The 19,941-nt window shown below is 34.2% G+C and overlaps 1 protein-coding gene across 1 annotated transcript; it reads left to right on the plus strand.

Annotated features, from left to right (window-relative positions):
- The first annotated feature begins 3,844 nt into the window (after positions 1 to 3,844).
- LOC127074076 (replication factor C subunit 2) lies at positions 3,845 to 14,827 on the plus strand. The gene is made up of 7 exons (XM_051015352.1): positions 3,845 to 4,085; positions 4,196 to 4,302; positions 4,399 to 4,500; positions 4,610 to 4,805; positions 13,943 to 14,071; positions 14,151 to 14,345; positions 14,432 to 14,827. The coding sequence occupies exons 1-7, from the start codon at positions 3,927 to 3,929 to the stop codon at positions 14,540 to 14,542; spliced, it is 999 nt and encodes a 332-aa protein (XP_050871309.1). The 5' UTR covers positions 3,845 to 3,926; the 3' UTR covers positions 14,543 to 14,827.
- The last annotated feature ends 5,114 nt before the right edge of the window (positions 14,828 to 19,941 follow it).

Raw genomic sequence — 19,941 nt, forward strand, 5'->3', positions numbered from 1 at the left:
ATTTTTTACAATGTATGCAAAATTGACTTTTATTATCATATCATCCATTTTACAAACACATAATTAAAAAAATAAAATAAACTTGTTCAAAATTCAAAACAATTTTATAAAATTAATTTATTAATTATTGATTATTGTTTAAAATAATTTATATAATAATATTCTAAAAATAAATAAAAAATGTAATATCTCTAAATTATCTAAGCATATGATTAGTGGTATTAGTGAATACTTAGGCATGCATTTTAACGCTAACCCCTTGAGAAGTAATGATCGGTAGAGCCAATAAAGAATGAAAATTGATTAACAACTCTTGAGCTAAACTTAGGCTCTATAATTAGTCAAGAGTAGCTTGATTAATGATTGATGCTAAATGCCGATGGAAAATTGGTCAATGTAATGACAATGTAAATAAGCAAAATGTGAGAAGGAGAAATAATTTTTCTCATTTTTCCTCACTCTCTTCAAGTCTGAATTTATGTGAAAAGCAATATAATTGGAGAGTGAGAGGTGTGGGGAGAAAGAAGAAGAGGGATAGCTTGACCTTTTGTTGGTGCAACCTCTTGTATGTGGGATTTGTAGAGCAAGTGAAGTGCAAACAATCTAGGAGAAGATTGTAACATTAAGAATGGATGACATTTTGGCTCATGTTTACTCGATACCCATAAAAATATCTATAATGAGTAGAGTAAAAAACTTGTAAAAATTAACATAAGCTCGATTAATAATCCACTAAAATAAGCGAAAATGAGTATAAGTTTGATCATCTTAGTACCCACCCTGCTCCATATCTGCATAATATATTTATTTATACATTTTAATTTATAATATTATATAAAAAAATTTATCAATTTTTTAAAAATACATTAATGTTAAATCATTACATATTTAATATAAGTGTTCGTTTATTTCATAATTTAACCATAATTTTTTTTATAATTTTTTTTAAAAACTTAAAATAATATAATATTTTATACTTGATATTTTTTTATTAGAATTACGGGTAACAAATACGGGTATGAGTACTTACATACCCATAGAGCACGAGTACATGTGTTAACATTGGTACCCAAATACGTATGAGCTCGGTTGCGAGAAATTTTTCCAACCGCGAGTATGAGGATATGTACTATATTATCCTACACATACCCTTCCCGTTGCCATCCCTAACATCAAAAGATTATCATCTCACCTTCATCTCTTGGAAATTCAGGTTCTAAATCAAGAGGTGAGATTCTTTGAATTGAAAAGTACCAATTAGGATATGCATGTTGAAAGGGGGGAGATAATCTTATGTTTGATTGATTAATTCTCATGGCTTTGTATATTGATTGTTGTTTAATGTATGTTTGTTTGACAAGAATGCACGAGAAAACATGTTTATGAACTCGATTGCTTTCATGTCCATTCTAATATGAACTTATTTTAATTTGGATAGAATTGGAAGAATCATGAAAATCATTAACTTGTTTGGTTGTTATTCATAACATGCCGAATTCTTGAATGATCCTAAAACATTCATGTGGAAAATGATGCATGTCATTGTTAATGCATTGCTTGATTATTTTTCTCATATTGAACTTAATTGCTTGAGTTTTAGGTTGGAAATGTTTGAATTATGCAGAAAATGAGAATACTGGGATTATCCACGAAAATGTATCATTAGCCATGAAGTAGCCATGGGTAAATTTATAGAAATAATGAACATTCCGTTATGGGCAGGACACAGCTTGTGTTGAGTGACGTGTCTGGACTATGTCACCCTCGTGTTTTCGTATGGAGGGACACTTATGGGCAAAGACAACCCATATTGATGGGCACGATTAAATTGTGCAATCCTCATGTTTTTGTATGGAAGGGAGTGTCCTAGTCCTAACACGACCCGTGTTAGATAGCATGGCTAGACCGTGTTGACCTATGTATTTTTGAATGCCTTGTTAGATACTAATGGAGCCGCAACTATCATAACGTTTTGTTCCAATGAATCGAACTGTAGCGGCGTGTCACTCACATACGAGTACTAATTAGTACGAATCGATAAGGGATAACAAATGCGTGTGGTTTATGTAATAAAATAAAATGGAAATGTGTAAAACCAAGTGAAAACCCTAATGGTATACTAGAATTACCTAGTTGTACATTAAACATGTATATATTCATCCATATGCACGTGTCTAATCGCATTCATAAGTGGGGCGTAATGTGATGATCACACTCCTAAATGAGGCGTAATACGATGAGATGAGTCTTAAAAGAGACAGTTTTGTGCTATGCGCGTAAAGAATTGGTAGTATCATGCCTAGCCCATAAATGCGAGCCCGTAAGCGAGTGCATGATCGATTGGACGTCATATAACTCGCAAGTTGATCTTGACATAATAAGCACTAGTCAGTAAATGTTCTTCCCTTAAGCCATTATCTATCGTTGGTGAACATTGGACACAAAAGGTAATTGTTTTAACATTCTCGCATAGTAGTAGGTTACGAGACCTTGAATCCCTAAGTTGATTTTATCTCGTAAGAGATATGGCTATAGTGTCATGGTAGTTCTAGATACCCCCTAAAGTCGAGCGGACCTATGGTTTAACAAGGACTCCACTGAGATATATAATCTCACCTCACTTTTGTTGAATATTTCAGACATCACAAGAAAGAAAGAGGTAAAGGAAAGATGCATTGAAGACCATGTAGTCTATTTTGTCTTATTTGTTATGTGTCTGAAATGTAGTTTTGTATCAACATATAAAGTTTATTTATGTACTATATTATATTTTGTTACTATACATATATTAAGATGTCATTTAGACACTATTGTTATACTCAATACCATTTTATAATATTTTAGATAATATGATTTTAGATACATATTATTTAGGTGTTAAAATAAAATAAAATAATTTCTATATTAAAAATAAAAATAAAAAATATTCTTTTTACTAAATTATCACTCATTTTAAATGAAAGATTCATATTGTATATTCAAGAATAAGTAACAGATATGATAATTTTTTTTACTAATTTAACTAAATTTATTGAATTAGAACTAAGTCATGGGGATTTAGATTCTTTCCTTCATTTTGTTCTCTTCATTCATCTTCTTATTATGTATCTTTCTTTCTTAACCTCACTTTTTTTATTATTATAAAATTATTTTTATTTTAGAGAGTGTGAGATTAAGAGAAAAAAAATGGAGAAAAAAAATAAAAGGAAGAATCCAAAGTTCAATTATGTACATAAATATATATGATATTTAGGTATGTTATATTAACACTAACTTTACACATGACATCTAATGACAATTTTTTTATTTTTAAAAATAAAAAATATATTTATTAAAAGTAATGTGAAGAGTTGATTAATAAAATATAAAAAATTGATTAATAAAGTGATAAAGTTGGTTAGTAAACATCTAAGTATTAAAAATAGTTTTTAGTAGTAAAATAATGTTAGTTAATAAAAGATAAAAAACTGATTAATCAAGTGATGAAATTGATTAATAAACATCAAAATATTAAAAATATTTTTTAATAATAAAATAAAATTAGTTAATAAAATATAAAATATTTATTATAAAATTATAAAGTTGATTAATCATATAATTTTATATTTTTAATTTAATATATATATATATATATATATATATATATATATATATATATATATATTATTATAATATTTCAAACACGATGTAAATGTAATTTTTATGTTAAAATAGTAATTTTTGTATGTATAATTATTTAAAAAAGTAATAATTTTAATGTTAATTTTTAATGGAACTGAATTATTTTCTTTTTTTTCTTTTAAAAAATAAAATAAATTAGGAAGAGTATCCCTAAAAACTTTCCCACCTTAGAAATTAGAAATTCCCTCCAAGTTTGTCATATAGGGTTTGTCTGGGGTTTTGCTATTCGCATTCAGCATCACAGCATGGCATCGTCATCCTCAAGCAACAGCGCAAACTACGACGTGCCGTGGGTTGAGAAGTACCGACCCAGCAAGGTCGTCGACATCGTCGGCAATGAAGACGCCGTCTCCCGGCTCCAAGTCATCGCTCGTGACGGCAACATGCCCAACCTCATTTTATCAGTAAACCACTCATCCTCACTCTTCAATTCATCACACGCACTCATTCGTTCTCTCACTCTTTAGTTTTTCACTTTGCCCTAATTCCCAATTTTGTTATTCTCATTTTTTAGGGTCCTCCTGGAACTGGAAAAACCACTAGTATACTCGCCCTTGCGCACGAGCTTCTCGGTCCCAATTACAGAGAAGCTGTTCTTGAACTAAATGCTTCAGATGATAGGTTCCTTTAATTTATTAATTGATTTTTCCCTTATTTAGGATGAAACAATGTTACAGCGTTTAACCAAGCTATTCACTTTTTTTGTTGCTGCTGTAGAGGAATAGATGTTGTGAGGAACAAGATCAAGATGTTTGCTCAAAAGAAAGTAACACTTCCTCCAGGCCGACACAAAGTTGTTATACTCGATGAAGCTGACAGGTCTATTTTATATTTTGGCGGTGATTTAATTCAATTAATGTTCTTTATTCATTGTTGTTTTCATTGGATTTTAGTTTTGTTGTAACATTTTTTTTGGGACTCGAATCAGTATGACATCTGGAGCACAACAAGCTTTGAGAAGGACGATGGAGATATATTCTAATTCTACTCGTTTCGCGCTTGCTTGCAATACATCGTCTAAGATTATTGAGCCGATTCAGAGTAGGTGTGCAATTGTGAGATTTTCGCGACTATCTGATCAAGAGATACTTGGTCGTCTCATGGTTGTGGTTCAAGCTGAGAAGGTACCTCAACTTTTTATTTGTGTTGAATTACGGAATATTCTTGTTTGTTTGAGGAATATATGCGTATGAATCGTTAATGTTATACCAGTCTAAAGTTTTTCCATGGCCTGAATTCTGACGATTTTATGGCTTATGAGGGATTTAGGATGTCTGACCTCCTGTACTATACTTTAAAGGTTTGTTTACTTGCAAAGATTTATCTGGCTAGCTATAACAGTTTACCTACTGTAAAGAGGCATTTCAGAATTGCCTTTTTAAAGTAAATACAAAAGTTCAAAATGTTTAGTAGTATTTGACCAGCTTCTTTTTCATCCTTTTGAGCTAGGTTATGTGATGTCTAGTTTATTATCTATTTTTGCACGTGTAAATAGTAACTAAATTTTGTAAGGTGCATATGTTAGAACCCCAAATGAGAGTTGTGGGCCAAATGGACCGTTACACAACAACCCTAAACCTAATATGCAGTGGGTTGAAGCTTGAAGAATAGGAAAGGGGAGAGTGGGATTGTCCGTGCGGCAGACAGTGTTGTCGATGGCGGTCCATGACGGAGAGGCAAAATCCCGCCATACCGGTCACTTTGCGGTGCCGTTATTGCGGAAAAACCCGCAATAGCAGCCGATATTTACCATTTTGGCGAGCCCAAAAACCGCCACGTAAATCCGCCATAGCGGCCATGGTGGGGAAATTTGATAACACTGGTGGCAGAGAGAGAAAGAGAGAGGCTAATGATGTAGTGGAATTCTGTTATAGGTGTGCTGAGTAGAGAGAGAGAGGCATGAAGAAAATTACTTGGCTGTTAAGGCAAGAGAGCATTGGTTTTCTGAAGGAGCATAGCTCTGTGGACAATAGGATCATTCTATTGATTTTCCTCTGATTTATAGAAATGATACACACTTTGTTTTCCATTACTACTATATTTTCTTCCATTTACTGTTTCTGTAATCCGGGTTCACATCAAACTGGTATGACCTGCCGGATTCTTGAGGGGATCATCACTTTACAGGGTCAAAAACTAACACCAAAATGGAAGCAGTATTAGATGCTCTAGAAAAGCAAATGATTGGCATCAGAATAGCTTAGAGAGAGATGCAGGTGAAGCAAAATGAAAATAATGAGAACTTGGTCGCTGTGATTAAGGGTGTGTTTGTTTAATGGAATAAAATTATAATCCTGGGAATATGATTTCTAGGAATGTTATTGCCAGAAACTTTATTCCTCTCAATGTGTTTGGCTAATGAATAAAGTTGCTAGGAATATTTTTAGGTTTGACTTAAATTGAATTTTAAAAATTAAAAATTAGAAAAGAAATGTGTTAAAATAATATTAGAGTGAGGAGTTATGGTTGGTTATTTTATATTCCCATGAGAATGTAAGATTCCCATCCTTTAACATGTGAATAAAAATTAAGAAATTTACGAACTAATCATATTCCAAGGAATAAAAAGAAGTACATGTGAATAATTTAATAAAACTTGAAACAAACATAGGAATATATATATATATATATATATATATATATATATATCCATGAAACAAACACCCCCTAAGAAAAGCCTCCGCAAGAAACAACAAGAAGGCTACGAGAATCTGGAGAATGACGTACAGTGAAAATCAAAGCCAGAAGTAGAAAACCAAAAATTAGAAAATTGCTCACCATCCGGTGCTCCTATAACATCAGATCTGAATGTATATAGAGGAGAATAGGAAAATTGCCGTATTAGAAAGGAGAAGAAGTTATGACGAGCGGAATAACAAAGAGTCTTGTCGCCCCCGAACCTCAGCCGAAACCACCTGAACCAAGCTCTCTCACGGCAACCCTTCCACTGCCAGGTGTGTCACCACCGGCTGGAGGTTCGCTAGTGCCAGAGAAGCAAGATACGATGATGGAAGTGGAAAAGCGAAACTGGCAACAATCTTGCATAATGATAAGTGGCAACCTCTCCAATGATGATATTTCGAAGTGGCGTGGCTGTGGAATCCATCCTTGGTCCCTGACTACCGTGTTCGGCGGTGAATCGTCAATGAGACTGTCAGATTGAAAACGACACATGGCAGGGACGGGTTTCCATTTTGCATGTTGCTCATCCATTCCTCCACCACCACCTAAGTCTCAAATGGAGGTGTGTGGGTCCTTACCAACAGTAGTATCAAGGGCGAGTACTATAAGGATATGCATTAGTGTGGCTGTTTGCTAGGAGGGATGTATTCTAGGAGATGAAAAAGAAAGGGTTGAATGGATCCTCTGCAAAGAGGGGTTATTTCTTGAGTTAATGAGTCGAGCCCATGTTTTTCTGTATTTGGCCCTATCAATTGGAAAATCATTCTGATCAGTGAATATGAATGTGGGGCCAGTCAACAAGCTTTGGATTGGCAGCTTTCTCTCATCAAGTCAGATGCCGAGTCATCACAACTTTACTTGTGCTGACAAATCAAGCTCAACGACCTAAAATAAGGGAGGAGGAAGCATGGTGAATGACCGCTGTTTGAGGGTACAAAACAACATTCCTCATTTTAAAGGAAACTGCTTGTTTGGAAGAATGTAGAGATCATAGGGAACAGTGATTTAATATTTTTATTTCAAACCGCATACTAGCAGACTTATGTTGCCTTTTCTGAGAAAGTTAGGAAGGGAACACAGGGTACATTCATGCTCACTGAATTTGAAAATGGGGATATGTATCTATCAATTTTATTTTGGACTTACCAAGAGACTATGGGGCGTGTTTCTAAAATCCTATAAGAAGAGAATGGAAATACAACATTGGTAAAATTGACTTATGATGCCATTCCATCCACATTGTAATTCTACAAGAAATGTTTTGATCCCTATGGTGGTATAGATCCAGTTGCTTTTGACTTGGAAAACATGGGAGTAGGTTATGTGTGGGTAAACAATCACCATATTGGATGATATGGATGTCAAGGAAAATAGATTTGATACCTCTCTCATTATTATTTCTGGTATATATAGAGGTTACAGGGTTATACAAGTAATTACACTAATTAATTACATTTAATGAGAACAAACCAATTTCTGATTTGTTTCCCTTATTCTAGGAACAAATTCTTAATCTATGAATAAACTAATTCCTATTCACATCCCCCCTCAAATTGATGCTGTTGGTCAATGAGCATCAATTTGCTAACAAGAAACTGATGACGTGGACGCGGAACAGCCTTGGTAAGAATACCTGCAACTGAGTACTGACATGAGGAAGTGATATTAGTCTGTCATCATATGCGTCACGGATCGAATGACAATCAACTTCGATATGTTTGGTGCGTTCATGAAAAATAGGATTCACAACGATTTGGATGACACTTGTATTGTCCGCATAAAGTGAAGTTGACTCTGTTTGAGGAAATCCAAGTTTAGCCAAAAGACCACGAAGCCAAATTATTTCAGAACAGGCAGCAGACATGGCACGATACTCAGATTCAGTAGAAGATTTAGAGACTCTCGCTTGTTTCTTACTTTTCCATGATATCAATGAAGAGCCAAGAAACATGCGCCAACCAGTGACAGATCGCCGAGTATCAGGACATCCTGCCCAATCGGCATCACTATAAGCACTCAGTTTAGGAGCAATTCCAATGGGAAAGAATAAACCACGATTAGAGCTTCCCTTCAGGTAGCGAACTATGCGACGAACTGCTGCCAAGTGAAGATGACGAGGAGAGTGCATGAATTGACTTACTTGTTGAACAACAAAAGATATGTCAGGGCGAGTAATAGTCAGGTAATTAAGGCTACCCACGAGTTGACGATACAATAAGGGATCAGGCAAGAGATCACCATCATCACGATGATATTTAACATTAACCTTAAGAGGAGTATCCACTGGATTAGCCGATTGTAGACCAGCCATAGAAATTAAATCTGTGGCATACTTGTGTTGATGGAAGAATATGCCCTTGGATGTAGAATGAACCTCAAGACCAAGAAAGTAATGCAAATTACCAAGATCTTTCATATGAAACGATGCTTGTAACTGTTGTTTAAGGCTTTGAATCGAAGCATGATCAGAACCAGTAATAATCATATCATCAACATACAGAAGAAGTAGGACAATTCCAGTAGAAGTTCTATGAATAAATAGAGAAGAATCATATTGACTCTGAGTAAAGGAGAACCCAAGTAGAGTTGAGCGGAATTTTTCATACCATGCTCTAGGCGCTTGTTTCAAACCATATAAGGAGCGTTTGAGCTTGCACACACCCTTAGATGACAAGAATAAACCTTGAGGAGGAGTCATATAAATATCTTCCGTCAGGTCACCCTGAAGAAAAGCATTTTTCACATCCATTTGATGAAGAGACCACCCGTTAGAAGCAGCTACGGAGAGTATTGTACGAACAGATGTCATTTTGGCAACCGGTGCAAATGTCTCATCATAATCAATTCCATATTCCTGCTTATTTCCTAAGGCAACCAATCGAGCCTTGAAACGATTGAGAGACCCATCAGAATTCAGTTTCACAGAATACACCCATTTGCAGCCTATGGGTTTGATATCAGGGAGACAAGAGACAATATCCCATGTAAAATTCTCTTGAAGAGCCTGAAGTTCCTCATTCATTGCTTTTATCCAGCCCACGTCTTTAACAGCCCGTTCATAACAAGTAGGAATAAATATGCTAGACAGTGAGGCGGTCAGAGAAGTATGTGAGGAATCATACCTGTCTGGTGAATATCTATCTGGTGCTTTAGATATTCGACTAGAACGTCGTTGTTTGACCGGTTCAGGATCAGGTGGCGGATTTGTGTCGGGAGGGGCAGTGGGAGCCTGTTTTCTGCGTTGTCTGACATATGCGATTCCTGGTTTGTAACGTTCTATAGATCGAGGCATAACAGAAAAATTAGGAAGAATAGCAATTTCATCTGTGACAGGAGAAAGAGAATGAAACATAAATTGATTATAAAAAAATATAACATTCCTAGAAACTCGAAAGCGGTGATTAGACACATCATAACACACAAAACCCTTATGAGAGTTGCTATACCCCATAATTGCACATTGAATAGACTGTGCTCCAAGCTTATTTCGTTCAAACTGAGGTAAGTGAACAAAACACACACATCCAAAAGTATGTAAATAACTATAATCAGGCTGAGTTTTAAAAAGACGAAAGAAAGGAGAATCAAAATCAATAACCGTAGAGGGAAGACGATTGATCAAGAATACGGCTGTGGAAATAGCCTCTACCCAAAATCGGGATGGCACAGAAGCTTGAAGAAGTAAGGTGCGCGTTACATCAAGCAAATGACGATTCTTTCGCTCTGCCATCCCGTTTTGTTGGGGGGTATTGGGACAAGATCGTTGAGATAAGATCCCTTTTTGTTGAAGGTACTCCTGAAACTCATGAGACATATACTCACCTCCAGAGTCAGATCGAAAAATTTTCACACTTGCTTGAAATTGAGTTTCAACATATGTCAAAAACTTCTGAAACATAGAAAATACTTCAGACTTAGATCGAAGAAAATATATCCAAGTAAAACGACTGTAGTCATCAATAAATGTGACAAAATATTTATAGTGAGCATGAGATGCCGCAGGAGACATTCCCCACACATCATTATGAATCATCTCAAAACAAGTGGAGGCACGATGAGCACCTGATGGAAAAGGAAGTGTTTTACTTTTAGCCAATTTGCAAACAGAACATGAAATAGAAGCAATACAAACATGTTTATTTCCCAACAAACCAGTTTTAAATAAATGAGACAAAACAATAGAATTTGGATGGCCCAATTTTCTATGCCAATCCTCATAAGAGTTCAAAACACTATTACTAGCAAAAGATAAATGACTAGAGCTAAACTGGAGCGGAAACAATCTTCCCACTTTAGGCCCCTTCGCGATCACCTTCCCCGACACCTGCTCCTGCACAAGACAACCAACACGAGAAAAATTAACATTATAATTGTTATCCACCAATTGATCAACTGACAATAAGTTGGAAGCAAGTCAGGGTGATACAAGCACGTCACGAAAGTTAGAGTTTATGTCACCAACATCAGTGATAGTGAGTTTATTACCATCAACAATTTGAATTTGCTGATTGCCATTATAAGAATGTAAATTGTGCAAGTATTCAGAGGAGCCCGTCATGTGATTGGATGCACCGGAATCAAGAAACCACGGTTGAGAAACATTAGAAGACTTACCCTGAATTCCCAAGGCTGAAAGAGCAGAATGTACCATTTGTTGAATCATTTTAGGTTGTAGAACACCGCCATTAGATGCACCAGTACTAAGAGGACCAACTGTAGAGTTGGTAGTGGCATGGAATGCTTGGGCTGGACGTTGTGCTGGTTGGGGAGGACGCATGGGACAGTCAGAGATGATATGACCCTGTTGTTTGCAATAGTTGCAAAACTTCTTACTGCAGCTGCGAGCAAATATGTCCAAATTGTTTGCAAGAAAAACATTGGACTTGTCGCATATCACGACCATTTCCTTTGCTCTGAGCAGCATATGCAATTGCCACGGGTTCGGAATTGACAGCATCATGAGACATAGTTCCTTGAGTAAGCAGACGTTGTTCTTCCCTGAGAAGTTCACCAACACAAGTATCCAAAGAAGGAACAGGATTCCTATTTAGCAAAGCACCTCTGACAACCTCAAATTCTGAACGAAGTTTCATGAGAAATTGATCTCGCCCACTGGTGTTGTAAACTTCTTGAACAGCCGCGAGGGAGGTCTTGGGAACCTTAGCGTGTATAATAGCGGAGTGTTTTGTCCAGAGATTTAGAAAACCAGAATAGTATTCTTGAATAGACAAGTCACCTTGTTTATAGTTGGCTATGTCTAGCTCTAGCTGAAACCGTTTTGCCGAATTGTCTTGGTTATAAATGCGCTTCAAATAATTCCACATTTCTTGAGCAGTTGAAAAAGAGCGCAAATTATTGATCATCTGAGGATCAATACTGTTGAGAATCCATGTGACTATTTGAGCATCTTTAGTTTCCCACACATCTAATGCAGTTTTCTCCGTCGGTGCCTTAGAAACATCATCTAAGTGACTCCATAATCCCTTTCCTCTAACATACATCTTAAATTGAAATTCCCATGCCGAATAATGTTTGCCAGTAAAACGGACACAAAAATTATCTCTTTCTTTTCCGGAAGCCATCTAAATTAGTATGCAACAAGATTCAACCTCACTAATTGATAAATTATTATAATAATAATAATTATTATAATAATTATTATATCCAGCAACAGTAAACAAACCAAATACTCCACGAACAGTATAGTGTCCACAATCCACAAACAGTGCAACAAGAAGATAACCAAGATAATCCACGAACCGAACAATCCACAATCCACAAACAAAGCAAATGCGATTTTGAAGAAGCGGCAGAATCAAAAGATAATCACGATCAAGAATCTCAAACCAAGAACATCCAAGAACAAAAAGATCAAAATTGCAACCGAAAAAAAATCAAACACGACTGAGAATCACGATTTGGGAAAAGGATCGCAAAACAAACCGAAGCCCTAACCCTAGAATCACGATGAAATCTCCACGTAACAAATTCCACGTTGATCGATCAGAGACCCATAAACGATGAACAACAAAACTCGACCAGAACCAGAAAATCATAGGTTTGATCGCGAGGCTGATACCATGTTAGGAAAATATGTTTGATACCTCTCTCATTATTATTTCTGGTATATATAGAGGTTACAAGGTTATACAAGTAATTACATTAATTAATTACATTTAATGAGAACAAATCAATTTCTGATTTGTTTCCCTTATTCTAGGAACAAACCCTTAATCTATGAATAAACTAATTCCTATTCACAATGGAACTAGGATTTTGTCGAAGAGCTGACTTGGAATGACTTTTTGTTTGTTGAACTTCTCAGTATGCCTGATGATGATGCCTGTACAGTGATAGCTACAAGATGGTGTCCCGAGTTTTCTGCAAATTCTCAGCCAAGAAAGCAGACCAAAAAGCCATTGTATGACAGTCCCAATATCCTCGCAGACCAGCTGAATTGCAAAGCTGCTAAAGTGATTGCTAACTTCAAAGGCACTTTTCCTGGTGTTGCGTCTTGGCTTCATGAAGCTGTTTTACTTTGTGTTAGCCAATGATATGTGATGACTCTTAAGGGAAGGAAACATTCTTTGTGCAAAATAAAAATTTGCAGCAGTACAGGGAAATGAAGAGCTCAGTGGCAGGTTGTGAACTCCATTTGTCAAGGATTTGTTCTAACATGATTAAAATTCTAAAGCTCAATATTTACACCATACTCTATGAAATAGTGCTGGAAGTCAATCCTTTTGTGAAAGCTTCCCACCACTGCAGAATAAAGAGAACAAAGTCTTGTTCTTCTGTTTGTCAAATTTATGATTGGAAAAAATATGTTGATCAACTCTTGATAAAATGGAAAGGAAAGAATTTGGAAAAAGCTATTTGGGCGGAAAAAGTCAATTTTGGGAGCAAATGCACCATGACCAGGCTTGAGGGCAAGTCTGTTTCTGAAGAGGGGGGTAATATTAGGATCCCAAATGAGAAATGTGGGCCAGATGGTTTGTTAGCACAACAACAACCCCTAAGCCAAATATGCAGTGGGTTTATGCTAGAATAAATAGGAAAGGGGAGAGTGGGATTGCCCACGTGGCAGAGGGTGAGAGAGAAAGGTTAACAGCGTGTAGTGGGATTCTGTTATATGGGTGCTGAGTAGAGGTATGGAAGAGAATCACTCGGTTGTTAGGGTGCAGAGCATTGATTCGCCGAAGAAACTTAGCTCTGTGAACAATAGGATTTTTGTTCTATTATATTTTCCTTTAATATCCAGAAATAATACATGTTATTTTCCATTATTATATATTTTTTCTTTCCATTTACTGTTTCTATAATCCAGGTTCGCATCATTATCTTAGACTTCGGATGCATTCTTTGTTTTTCATTTTTTTTTCCGTTTAAAGTGAAACCTAATATGATGCTCCCACCATATTGACTTCCTTCATCAGAAAACATATTTGCTGAATGTTCTTGCCATTATCAATGCTCCCACCATATTTTTTATGGTTATGGAAAGAACTGCATTAGTTGCTATCTGTTTGGCTTTAATAGAATTGAGAAGATGCATGATTGAACTGTTCTATGGTTGAAGGTTCCCTATGTCCCTGAAGGACTCGAGGCCATCATTTTCACCGCTGATGGTGATATGAGGCAGGGATTGAACAACTTGCAAGCAACATTCAGCGGGTTCCAGTTTGTTAACCAAGCAAATGTTTTTAAGGTTTGAACCGGTTTTTATTTGCAAATTACATTTATCAGAGTTAGCAATTGGTTTTGTTAACATTGTTGTTTGGTTTTAGGTTTGTGACCAGCCACATCCACTGCATGTGAAGAATATGGTGCGCAATGTAATTGAAGGGAATTTTGATGAGGCTTGTTCAGGGCTCAAGCAATTGTATGACTTGGGATATTCCCCCACAGATATCATCACCACTCTTTTTCGTATCATAAAAAGTTATGATATGGCTGAGTACTTGAAATTAGAATTCATGAAGGTAAGTGAATACTGGGAACGGATTCCCTCATGTTTAATTTTGGTCATTTTAAATCTCAACCTTAGAATGTGCTCTTCAACTTGCAGGAAACTGGATTTGCTCATATGAGGATTTGTGATGGAGTTGGTTCTTATCTTCAGATGTGTGGTCTACTGGCCAAGTTTTCTTTAGCTCGCGAAACTGCTAAAGCTCCATGAGTAGGTCTTCTATGCGACTGATCCACATCTCCAATATTTCGCTTTTATGATAGTGAGAATGTAGTACTGATGAAGCAAGTACATTTTAACTTCTGATATTCACATGCTGACTGATATATTAATGCTTCAACTTCTAAAAATGTTATGTTTGCTAGGCTCAATATCACTTTTCTTATATTAGTTATTATATCGTTAATCTATGAGGATTCATTTGTGTCGAATGGATGTTGTAAAAACTTGAACAAAGAAAAATGTGATGATGAAAATAGCTAGACTTACATGAAATTCTAAAGTGCTTGTCTTACTTATTCCCACCCTAATCAAGACGCACATAGTAGCAAAAAAAACTGTAGGCCCTGTCTTGAGTGCTTAGAGGAGATTAACTTGATGAACATTCTTTTTATCCTCGGGTGTTTGAAGACAAGTCACATCACTTGCTTGTTCTAATATTTGTCTTCCTTTTAAAAACAATCACAACAAACCAACAAATAACATTTTACTGCTTTTACACAATCAAACATTTTTTTTCTATAAAATCAACCTACATACCTTTAAATTCTCTATCGCATTGGGAGATACGTAGGAGTAAAAATCAAATTTGGTCAATAACAATATTATATTTCTTGTTTTATGATTAGGATAAAATTAATATAATAAGGTTAATAATATCTTTTGTAAAATTAATTATACTTTAATGGATGCCATGAGGTGCTAATACTTTCCCAACACATACTCGACTCTCGAACCTAAATTTTGTTTCAAAGAACTTTTTTTTGTTTTAAAATGATTTTATCAATGTTTCTTCTATTTAAATAAACTTTGATGGCAACTTCATTGCTTTTGAGGAAGATAAGCAAATTCAGTCTAAGAAAATCCACAACAAACAAGAGGAAGATAAAAGACAAGCACAAATAACTTATTTACACGGTTTGATTAAATCGATCTATTATAAAGAAGATATCAACTCTCTATTTCACTATACTTCGAAGAATTGTTAGAAGATATTATTGAAGTGTTTCTCAATCTCCTAAACTCTCTATATATCAACCACACAAACCCAAATATTTAGAAGTCTTTCCCAATCCTCTTTAGATATCTTCTAAAGTCTTTACCAATGCAAATCACCACTGCCTCGGGGCCACCACCACCACCGTGATGAATTTCCGGATCCTCGCTGCCGCCGACCGCCAAACCATTGGCTTTGCTGTTTCAACATTTCCAGCCTTCGCAATTTCGACAACGCCAACCTCTGCCACTCTCAGCTGTGGACTCTAGTTGTCCCCCCGCCTGGCTACCGACTGGACTGTTCCACGACTCTGGTGTCCTTTGTCGACTTATTACTTCTTTTTGGAATTATGATTTCCATAAATATTCAAGCATGTTTTCTTTCTCTTCATCATTTAAGAATTTAAGATATACTTATACAATTCTCCACATTGACTTTAAACCAATGGTGATGCCAATCTACTAAACAACCACCTTGGTGCTCTCAAACATGTTGAAATCGCTTTAACAAACTTAATCAAGTTCAAGCCACACTTGAAGTGAGGTTGAAAATGTCATTTTCCACAAGGATTTCTCTATAACAAAAATGTAATTGAAAAGTAATAAAATTGTTGAATTAAGGGTTTGTCTTGAAAATTTGATTTAATTAAAATTAAAGTAAAAATTATGGAATATTATCAAAGAAAAAAAGCAATCAGGTCTTATCTCAATGTTGGTAACTGCGTCTATTTGCTTAAAGTGTTTTTCCAATTTTACGATAATTTAACTCGATCGTTATACCCTATTCCTTAGCGTATAACTCACTCTATTAAAAACAACCCTATAATTCCTTAGGTGAGTTCAAAATCTAAACAAGCAATAACAATCATTAATTTCTAAATCACATATTTATAATTATCTATTCCTTAATCAAATAATAAATTTGAAAGATTAATCTATTTCCGATTTCAATATTCACAGTCAATAATCACTTTCAACCTAAGTTGGATTCATATTCTCATAAATACATAAAAATCTTTAAGAACAAGATTAAATGAATAACAACTAGAATTTCAAATCAAGAAAATAGTACAAATCCAATTGCATGGTTCCATAGATCAAATCAACATCATCTAATAAGATCTAATCTATAGAGATTTAGCTATTCATAATACAATTAATCTTAACTATGAGTTTAGAGAAACAATACATGAACTTGAGGTAGAATTTGGTCTTCAATGAACATAAACTTCCATTCCTAATCCCACTGATCTCTCTTTCCATCAAAATTTGATCTCTAAAAAGTCCAACCCTTGCAAAATCTGAACAAATTTTCCTTTTTAAAGGGTCTAAGCGCGTTAGAAATTGCGTCACAATCCCTTTTCATCGTGACACGATGTGCAAAACATGTTAGAATCATGGCGTGATGCTTCATCATGTTGCGATTGGCCATGTCAGGGCCGTGTCACAACTTTAATGAATCATGACACAACTTTTCCAGTGGCTAGAAGCACATTTTCTTCCCAATTTGATCATTTTTCTTCCCTTTAACTTACTTTGGACATTTTTTTTCTTCACATAATGATGATCTGTCTTCAAAGACCAAGTATTTCTTGACTAAAAACAATTAGAAACACTTTAAATTGCTCCTAAAATTACATGATGACTGAATGTCATCATAACCCCAAACCTAAACTGTTGGTTGTTCTCATGGAACTCTTGTAGACTAGAAATTTCAACAGAAAATAACATGCTTACTCTACCAATGCAAATCACCAAATTCAACTCTAATTATTACTTATGCTCATTTCTTAAATTCAAACAAATCCAAAGAGTTCTTCTAACATTCATATGTACTCAACCTGTTTCTCATTCTCACATTTTTACTCACAATGAACATGGTGATCATATAATCAACATATAAAAGTTATTTAACCATAAGTTTGCAAATTTTTTAAAAAGCAAGTCAAAATCAAATTTGAATACACATAATTTAGATCTTTTCAGATTGTAATATGATTTATATCAAGGTGGGTTATTTTGGATAATAAACTTAATTATTTGGTGTTAAGTAACTACTTTTTCCTCGTTTCACTAACCTCTTAAATACAATGCCATTTTTCAATTTTAGTTCTTAAAATTTGTTTTTCAAATCTATTTTTAAAAACTATTTTTAAGAAGAAAATTAACAAAAAAAAGTTTGTTTAATAAACTAATTTTTAAAAACTGTTTTGAAAATATGAAAATGAAAAAACTTGTTTGATAATCTAATCTTTTAATAGTATTTTAAGAAAAGAATAAAAATGCATATTTTGTTATTTACTTTTAAAATCTATTTTATTGTATAAAATATTACAAACTTAAGAAAATTAATTGATATTTGGTCCAATACAAATAATTGGGTTAAAACAATTTTTAATTTTACAAATCACATAACACTTGTTTGTAATAATAATAAGAAAAAAACAAGTAAAAAATGGGATTCCACGTTTAATAGAAAAAAAATTATATAGTGAAAATAATTAAGAAACACAAAAAAATTAAGTAAAATAAATAAACATATTTGAAAAGGTTACTTATACATAAAAAGAGTATAAATAAAAGAAATAACATACTCTTTCAAATACGTTTTTCTATTTTATTTTTAAAATATAAATATTATTAAAATTACATTAATGCTATTAATGAAAATTATAAATTTTTATATTTTTTCTTCAAGTTTTATAATACTAAAAACTAAAAAGTAAGAAGCAAAACACAACTAAACTGTTTCACTTTTTTGTTTTTAAAAACTGAAAAATAGAAAAGAGTTTTTAAAAACACTTTTGCAAAACATTATATTCAAATAAGTTTTTAAATTTTAAATTTTTAAAAACTAAAAAAGAGTTTTTAAAATGCATTTCAAACAGGCCCTAACTCTTTCTTGGTTCTTTTACTTAATCAATTTTTTTCCAGAAGTTATTTCAACTCCCTTGTTAAAACAATTTCTTTCTTATATATATATTTTTTCATCATTTTTTTATAATCAATTACACCAGTACCCCTATCCAAAACTTTAAATGTTGTTTGTTTCAAGAGCAACTCCAAACTTTATCTTTTGCATCAACGAGAAAAATAAAAATTTCACCTAACTCCAAAAAGGATGGAATAATTAATCTTTCAAGTCAATAGAATAAATAAGAGGCTATGATCGAATAAAGGGATCAAGATCAAAGGGTTTAACAATGAATATCATTTTTCATAGGGTAGCTTAAAAAAAGCTCAAAGTTTTAAAACAAACAAGTGCCTTAGTGTGTAAACATATAAACCAATAGACAATTCAAAAAGATAGAAAATTCTAGAAAATAAACAGTTGTATGGATACTCTCTATAATAAGAAAAAGGTAAACATAATTTTTTTTTGCTCAAACCTTTATTGCCAAGGTATCTGAACTCTTCTTCTTTATCTAACAATCTGCATATGGAACTTCTATAACAATTAATCTCTTTTCTTTTATGTTGATTTTCCTTTTTTTATGGTGATTCATTTCATCTTGCTTTTTCGGTGTCATTGGTAAATAAGCCATGCTATTAACGGAAAGAAACAAAAGCAAACAAACTCGTTAATTATTTACAGCATCAACACACCTTATAAATGGGGAAATCGAACTTAGTTTAAATACTGAAAAATAAAAAAATAAAAAAACATCAATAAAACTAAAATTAAGTAACGATAGTGAAACGCCCGAATCACATATCAATATCTGGATGTTAGAAAATTCGGAAAGATTAAAGGGATCCAGGCTTGAATCGTGAACACAACACTTTCCTTATAGTATTTCAAGCACTCTCGATTGTCTTAGAGTTCTGATGCAGGAATACCCAGGATAATTCAGCCTTATCGAGTTTGCGCAAGACCGACGAAAATCCGAATGCAGCGAAGAGCGTCTGAAATTATTTAGAGGATTTTCGGATTTTGTGTGTTTTATTCTGAATCCGGATTTATGCTTTTATAGGCCATGTTGATATTGTTTCACAAGGTAGCGACCCTTGGTGAAGCAATGTCCTTTTCCAATAATCATAATGGTTGGCCTGCAACATGTTTCACCAACAGTTGCATGGTTTCGCCTTTGCAACATCTCATGAAGAGTTACAATCTCCGAATTCAAAATTCAAAATTCAAAATTCATGAAGAGTTATCTCATGCATTTATTAGCATTAACTCACTTCCACCATTTGTCATTTTGGAACACACTTGTATTTAATAAATTACAACAATCCCCCACTTGTTCTAATAATGACAAATCCAATTCCAGAATATAGAAAGCAAAAAGTGTTAATACAGTTAGGTATCTTTCGATTTGAACTTAACCTTAGTAAAGACAACGCAAAGCCTAATCGGAATGTTAGGTAGTTATGCTTTGAACCATTATCCC

The sequence above is a fragment of the Lathyrus oleraceus genome, chromosome 4, assembly GCF_024323335.1.
Source record: "Lathyrus oleraceus cultivar Zhongwan6 chromosome 4, CAAS_Psat_ZW6_1.0, whole genome shotgun sequence".
Classification (NCBI taxonomy): Eukaryota; Viridiplantae; Streptophyta; class Magnoliopsida; order Fabales; family Fabaceae; genus Lathyrus; species Lathyrus oleraceus.